The sequence below is a fragment of the Pyrus communis genome, chromosome 16, assembly GCF_963583255.1.
Source record: "Pyrus communis chromosome 16, drPyrComm1.1, whole genome shotgun sequence".
NCBI classification, from domain to species: domain Eukaryota; kingdom Viridiplantae; phylum Streptophyta; class Magnoliopsida; order Rosales; family Rosaceae; genus Pyrus; species Pyrus communis.
The window spans coordinates 13836891-13845161 of record NC_084818.1 but is presented as its reverse complement, the minus strand read 5'-3'; the positions used below and the strand labels follow the sequence as shown (position 1 = coordinate 13845161).

Genomic DNA, 8271 nt, shown 5'->3' with positions numbered 1-8271 from the left:
CCACTTTGTGCCAGCACCCAGCCCATTTATCCACTTAATTGAACAGTAACAGACTCAATGAACAGTAATAGGCCAAAGCATCTCCACCCCAAAAAAAAATGTGCTGGCACCTAGTCTAAAAATGCGCTTGCACAAACGATCTCCACCCCTACAAAATGCGCTGGCACCCAGTCCATTTAAAATATTAAATAATTTTTTTATAAAATAATAAAAAAAAAAATAGTTTTAATTTCGGATAGGATTTTTAACCAATCTCGTCACGCCACGTGTCATTATCCGAACGTACTATTTTTTTAATAGATTTCCGCTAAGATTTTCAACCAATCCCGACAACCCACGTGTCACTTCCTGTTTACAATAATTTAGGCAAGATTTCGATAAGATTTTTAACCAATCTCGTCACGCCACGTGTCATTATCCGAACGTACTATTTTTTTAATAGATTTCCGCTAAGATTTTCAACCAATCACGTAGTGCCACGTGGCATTGTCCAGAACCTCATCTTCTTTTTTTTTGTCCATATAAACCCTACATCCCTACATCCATCCTCACACTAAACTCAATCCTTTTTTTTAGCTCAGAATTCTTCTTTATCGTTTTCAAATCTTGAGTTCTTACAATGTCTTCTTCAAGGAGAGCGTATAAACAGTTGCAAGAGCAACAGAAAAGGTTGTTGGCACAACAGGAAGAATTGGTCAATCTTGACCAAGATGGAGGTGGAGATGAGGTCTTCGCAATGGAGGAGGATGAGGATGATCACCATAGAAGGCGGAGGGCCTCACATTCCCGCCGTATCATGCAAGCTATGGGTCAGATAGCCAAACCCGGACGTGCGGCAAACATCGATAGAAGAAGGGAAAGACGAGGTAAAGATCTCTTAGAAGATTATTTTATTCCCAACAGCGTTTACCCTGATCATGTTTTTAGACGTCGTTTTAGAATGCAATGAAGTTTGTTCGCTAAAATCATGAGTGATGTTTGCAACCATGATCCATATTTTGTGCAAAAAGAGGATGCTTTTCATGTGCTAGGTCTTCTTCCTGAGCAAAAAATTACGGTTGCCTTGCGAATGCTTGCATATGGAGCATCTGCAGATCAAGTGGATGAGATCGCAAGGATGGGAAAAACAACAGTTCTGGAGTCCCTGATGCGGTTTTGCTCTGCAATTGAAGCCCTCTACACCAATGAGTACCTTCGGCAACCCACGCCAAGGGACATGCGAAGGCTTCTGAGGAAGGGTGAGATGCGAGGCTTCCCTGGCATGATTGGAAGCATCGACTGCATGCACTGGACATGGAAAAACTGTCCAAGTGCGTGGCAAGGAGCTTATGGCGACAGAAAAAGAGCCAAAAGCATCATTTTGGAAGCGGTGGCTTCTTTTGATACATGGATTTGGCATGCTTTTTTTGGTGTTCCAGGAGCTCAGAATGACCTAAATGTCCTTACCCAATCTCCAGTGTTTGACGAACTGCTACAAGGGCGTGGGCCGAGATGCACATATTGGGTTAATGGTACTAAATACGAGGGACCATACTACCTTGCAGATGGTATTTACCCAAGGTGGTCAACATTTGTCAAAACAGTGCCACACCCGCAGAGTGAAAAAGATAAACACTTCGCAAAGTGTCAAGAAGGGTGTAGGAAGGATGTCGAGCGTTGTTTTGGCATCCTGCAAGCTCATTGGGCCATTGTCAGGGGTGCAGCTAGAATGTTTGATGTCGAGGCTCTTCGATCCATCATGATGACGTGTATTATTCTCCACAACATGATTGTTGAAGACGAGTATGATTATGATGCCGTCGATGAATACGAGCTGGATCCGATGAACAACTCAAGAACACAAATCTACTATGCTCATGACCGGACCGAAGATCCCGTGCAACACGAGCCATTGGAACGGGATGGACGTTACAATGAATTGATCGTTCAACGATACACTTCATTGCAAGAGCCATACTGGCACATAGCCCGCCAGAATGACTTGATTGACCATCAGTGGAGATTGCACGAAGGCGAAGATAATTAAAATAAGGCTTGTGGTTGAAGAATAAAGTGTATTGTTTTTTAAGTGATCTTATTTAGTGTGTTTGCTTTTTTTTTTAAGTTTAAATGGTGAGGTTATGTAATTTTATTTGGTGTTTTAAGTTTAAATGGTGAGGTTATGTAATTTTAAGTTTAAATGGTGTTTTAAGTTTAAATGGTGTTTTATGTAATTTTAAGTTCAAATGTGTTGGCTTCTTGTTCGGCTGTGTCTGCTTCTGGCGAACTATGTAGACCCATACCGTGCATGACAACTTCTGGACCGGTTGCCACAATTTTGTATCTAGGGCAATCTTTGACAATTTGCCAACATTCCCATTTGTTGAATGATTTGTTATGGTTCTTTGCATTGTAGAATGCTTGTGCTTGTAGTGTCTATAAAAATTACATAAAAATTACATAAGAATTGTGGAATGCATAAAAATTATATAAAAATTACATAAAAATTACATAAGTATTTGGAATGCATATTACATAAAAATTACATAAGAAATTAAATAAGAATTGTGGAATGCATAAAAATTATATAAAAAGTACATAAAAATTACATAAGTATTTGGAATGCATATTACATAAAAATTACATAAGAAATTAAATAAATTAAAATAATCAAATCGGGTGGAATGCATATAAATAAATAAAAATATTGTTACCTCATCCGCTAAACTTGTCCCACTACGCAAATTACCAGAAGCATGAGAGAGGGCGTTTTTCCAACAAGTAAAGGATGCGTTGAGTTTTTTCCAACGACCTTGAAGACCTTGACTAGATCTGACATCTTTTCCATGTACATCTTTTCCATGTACATCGTTGAACGATTTTGTAATTTTACTCCACATTTCTCGCTTATCCATCTCATTACCCGTAATCGGGTCATGAGTAGTGCGAACCCAACATTCACACAACGTAACATCTTCACTGAGCTTCCACGAAGTCATTTTTTTCTCTCAAAGTGTACAAAATATTCAAATGTAGAAAGTGTAGAAAGTGTAGAAAATATTGAAATGTGGTGTAAGGTGGAAGATGAGGGTTAGGTATTTATAGAAAAAAAAAAATTAATTTTTTAAAATTTTTCTGTATTTTTTTTAAAATTTTTGACATTTTTTAATTAATTTTTAATAAATTTTAATGTTGTAATTAATCGGGACCGTTGGATTTGAAAAATAATCAAATCCAACAGCACTCATTACGCCACGTGGCCAACGGTCAAATTTCTGACCGTTGGGCCTTTTTTTTTTTTTTTTTAAATTTTTGGTGAAATAAACGTGGACCGTTGATCTGTGATCGGACGGTCCAATTTAAAATTGAAATTCAAATTTTTTTTACCGTTGGAAATCCAACGGCCTAAAAAACTAGCCGTTGGAAATCCAACGGCTCTGAGGAGGCCACGTATCCTTCATCCCGGACGACTGCAAGTTGCCCTGCCGCGCGGGCCCCACCGCCTGCAAAGCTGTCGGCTACTCGCCTGGCCTCCCGCGTGTTGTGCACGTGCCAGAAACAGACCGGGGAATGGGTCTGTCCATTTTGGGCTGGGCTCTTGACTGGCACGGGCTGGGTGCCAGGCAAGTTGGCGGGCTGGAACACTTTCCCTGCATGCCGGGCTGTTATTTGGACTTGGTGCTGGGCAAAAAAAGCTCCGGTGGAGCTGCTCTTAAGACAACATCAATACTTGATGCGAATATGTCAATATAACCTTTTAATATAACATTGATATTGATATAATATCGACTTCGCGTCGTTGGAGGCGCTCCATATATTCAGTCCGAGAGAGACAATGCACAACCCATATGCGCGGGAGAGAAGAAATAAAGTGGGTGAGTCGAGTCGAGTCGAGCGACACTTGGTTGCATTGGCGAATGAATAAAACGACGCAATATTTGGTTGCACACATGTGTAAAAAACGACGCCACAAGATGGTCTCTCCGCAAGCACTCACTAATTACGGCATTAACTTATCAGTACCTCCTGCTGCTGCTTATCCACTTCGTTCTGCTGCAAAGCGCACGGACGCACTCAGCAGCACAAAGCAGTAGCTGCAGCGAAGCTACACTATGAGCAATTTCATGGGATTGGAGTTCTCAGCCTCCATAACCAAACCTTCCACCTTCTTCTTCGACGCCATTAATGTCTTCCCACTCACTGAAAATCTCTCCCCAGCAACCCTTCCAATCCCTTCCATGTCCTCTGCCTCTCCTTTCCCTCCTCCCAAACACCGCCTTCAGTCCAAGCACAGAAGAAAGGCAGGAGTAACTCAATCAATCTCCACTACCCGTGAGTCCTTTCTAACCTTCATTCTTTTATTTCAGCACTACCTGTCTTACTTTGGTTCTTGAAGCAGAAATGGTGAAAATTTGAGAAAATAAGAATTTGTTTTAGATAATTTGCCACTAAATTGAGTTTTTTGAGGTGGGTTTTTGAATTTTTTGAAAACCCTAAACAATATATAGCAAAAGGCTCAAAATTGCTGTAATTTTTTTTTGGTTTGTTTTTATATTAAATTTGAGAAGGGGAATTTGTTGCTCAGGTACTCAAGCAAGTAACATAGCCAGTGCCCAAGTGGCAGAGCAAGTAGATGTTGAAGTTGCTGAGGGTTACACCATGACTCAATTTTGTGATAAGGTTATTGATATCTTCATGAATGAGAAACCCAGGACAAAGGATTGGAGGAAGTTTTTGGTGTTTAGGGAGGACTGGAAGAAGTATAGGGAAAATTTTTACAACCGGTGTAGGACGCGAGCAGATACGGAGGTTGATCCAACAATGAAGGAAAAGTTTACTTCTTTGGGAAGAAAGGTGAAGAAGGTATGTTGATGTCTCTCTCGTGTTCTTTTGGTTTGATGATTCTTTCTTTGTTTCTGTAATTTGTGAGGAATTAGAAGGTCAAAGTTGAAGCCATGCCTTTAGTTACATTGGAGACCGAAAATTAGATAAGCATTGTACTTGATTTAGGGGTGGGTTTAGTTTTCCAGGTCTACTAGGATTATACACTTCATTCTTGTTTTTTCTTCTATTTATTAGCATCTGAAAGAACAGGTAGAGATTCATGTAAATATATGCTTGTTTGAGTTTAGAGCTCTTTTACGGTTATGTTTGATCAGGAGTGAGCATTGCAGATTGATGATGAAATGGAAAGGCACAATGAACTTCTCAATGAGATACAAGACAATCCAACTGACGTTAATGCAATAGTTGCACGGAGACGTAAAGACTTCACAGAGGAATTCTTTCGCCACCTTAACCTACTTTCGGAAATTTATGATAGTTTGGAGGATCGTGATGGTAATCACAATTGCACAATCATCTTCAGTGTTTGTATTTGGATTATGTTTCGTGAAATTAGTTGATGATGACTTGATTTTGACGTCCATAAACATTTGAGAGCGTCGCTGGTTTTCTTTTCAATATGGTTTTGCAAATACACAAAGTTTCACAAATTCTGCCAAATCTGACCGGTGCGACTTTGGGTGGAAACGTATGATGTTGAACTGATCATTTTGAACCTTAACACTTACAATGACAGTTCTTTCCATCTAAAGATAGAGTTTTGTAGTTTGTTCACTTATCTTATATGATCATCTCAATTTTTTGATCAGCGATGGCCCGGCTGGGGGCTAGGTGTTTATCTGCTGTCAGTGCTTATGATAACACACTGGAATACGTGGAGACATTAGATACTGCACAGGCCAAATTTGATGACATCCTAAATTCTCCTTCCATGGATGTAGCATGTGAGAAGATTAAAAGCCTTGCCAAGGCTAAGGAGCTTGATTCTTCATTAGTATTGTTGATAAACAGTGCTTGGGCTTCAGCAAAGGAGTCCACAACTATGAAAAACGAGGTATGGTCATTAACCTTGTACCTATAGCATATCATCGGTTTCCTAATAATTATCATAATCAATCAATGCGTCAGAGAAGCGCAACTCAAGCGAAGGATAAATCAGTTTTCTTCAAATCATTATAATGCGTTTAAAGAATACGCCAAGCACTGCGTTGTTCAGTTTCCTTAGGTACTAATGGGTGTAAGTCATTATAGAGGGTGCACGAGATACTGTTGAATGAGTTCATCTTACGAGGATATGACTGTAGGTATCTTCAAACCCAAGAACATTTCTCTGACAGCTATCAAGTATTAATGGAACTTAGAATGATTTCAAGGGTTTCCCTTTGCACATTATCCCTTCAAGAAGGGAACATATATAGTGACAAAGACGTGTGTAGCTACTTGTTGATCAGTTGTAACTCCTACAAAAAATATATATTCTTCTATCGAGGTTCTGTGAAGCACTAGGACATCAACAACTCTGGCTTCTTTAACCGAAGATTCACCATTATTAAAATCTTTAACTACGAAGTTTTGTAGGCCTTCATGAACTTGAATGCTTGCTCTTCCTTGTCTGTTACCTCAAGATTAGATGTCTTAGTGCAGGTCAAAGACGTAATGTATCATTTGTACAAAGCCACAAAAAGCAGCCTTCGGAGCATTGCACCAAAAGAAATAAAGCTACTCAAGCATTTGCTGAACATCACAGATCCCGAAGAGCGATTCTCAGCATTGGCAACAGCTTTCTCCCCTGGAGATGGACCTGAAGCCAAGGACCCCAAAGCTGTATACACGTAAGAGAGCCCCTTTCTTTTTCAGATGATTTTTCATCAATAAAAACTTAAGTTACACTTTCGAGATAACATCTTCTCCCTCTTTGTGGCTGAGCAGTACTCCGAAGGAGCTTCACAAGTGGATTAAGATCATGCTTGATGCGTATCATCTAAATGCAGAAGAAACCGACATTAGAGAAGCCAAGCAGATGACTCAACCTGTGGTTATACAAAGGCTCTTCATCCTCAAGGAAACTATCGAACAGGAATATTTGGAACGAAGCACGGAGGAGGAGTCTCAAGCAGAAGGTGCTAAACCAGAGGAGTTCTAAAGTACCACCCATATTCATTAATAGCTTTATTCTGGACGTCATCTTCTTGTTGGAGAAGAATCTTAGTTATTGATGTACATCTGGTGGAGTAGATCGAGAATCGGATTGGAATGCGCAAATTTGACAGCAAAGTCCAAGCACTGCAGATTTGAACTCTGGTGTCCGATATGAGCCCGTGGCCGGCCGTTTTGAAGAGAACGTGTGACGGACTAGACTCAGTGCTTCACCCTGACATATAGTAGGCAATTGTAGCCGCATTCTAATGTTTACTAGCCCAAAACAGTGTTGTAAATTTTGAAGATCTTTTCGATATTTTGGTTGGTGTTAAGATTCTTAGCAAGCCTAGAGCTGTGTACTATGTTTCATATTATTCTATGAACAACTTTGAAGTTTTCTTATATTCTCGTGTGGATTCCAGTTTCATATGCTTTAAGGTTATCGTATGATTTCACTCTCTTTATCATGCTACATCAGTTGTAGAAAAAAGTTGGTAGCCGACTCTGGCATCTAGAGTTTTTGGCTTCTTAATTTGAACGAGGATATTGAGGATTTTCAAATCGTGTCCGTTCATTTCACATCGTGCGGTCAGTTTTCTTTAAATACTATTCATTTTTAATTTTAAATAAGAGTATTTAAAATGATTTCGACCGTACGATGTACGATGAACGGACATGACTTACAAAAATGATCCAGAGAGGATCCTCACAAAGAATATCTGAAGAGGATCCTCAATGTCTTAATTTGGTTCTATGTCTTCGGGTTACATTGGAAGAAATTGAACATTGGATCTATCAAGTGTCCTAAAAAAAAAGAAGCTTTAGAGCACTTCCAGTGTAGGAGCCCTTCCCCCTGGCTATTCACTATTTAATCCACCTCATGAACAGTAATTACTATTAATAAACAGTAATCACCTTTTGTATCTCCACCGTTGCACTTGAATAGCCCCGGTAATTGGTAATAAAATATTAATATTTTATTTATTTATAAAATAATTTTATTTGCAATCCAATCCCAATTGGCAGTTCCTCTCTCGTCCCTCCCTCCCTCTGTCTCATTCACTTTCCCAAATCCAATCCCAATTCGTTTTCTCAAGAATACAAAGAGGAGATTTTCTCTGCAAATTTGTGTGAGCTTTGAGAGGATGAAGGCTACGGAGGAAGTTGTGGAGGAAAAAGAAGAGGAGGACGAAGAAGACGAAGAAGAGGAGGACGCCGACGACAGCACAGACGAAGAAGAGGAGGACGCCGACGACAAATTTGTCCGAAGAAGAGGAGATTTTCTCTGCAAATTTGTCCGAGTCCGAC

The 8271-nt window shown here is 39.7% G+C and overlaps 1 protein-coding gene across 1 annotated transcript; it reads left to right on the top strand.

Moving 5' to 3' along the window:
• The first annotated feature begins 3975 nt into the window (after positions 1–3975).
• Positions 3976–7365, top strand: LOC137720803 (uncharacterized protein At4g37920). Its single transcript, XM_068459911.1, has 6 exons — positions 3976–4311; positions 4565–4842; positions 5154–5319; positions 5634–5878; positions 6469–6656; positions 6754–7365. The coding sequence occupies exons 1-6, from the start codon at positions 4092–4094 to the stop codon at positions 6965–6967; spliced, it is 1311 nt and encodes a 436-aa protein (XP_068316012.1). The 5' UTR covers positions 3976–4091; the 3' UTR covers positions 6968–7365.
• The last annotated feature ends 906 nt before the right edge of the window (positions 7366–8271 follow it).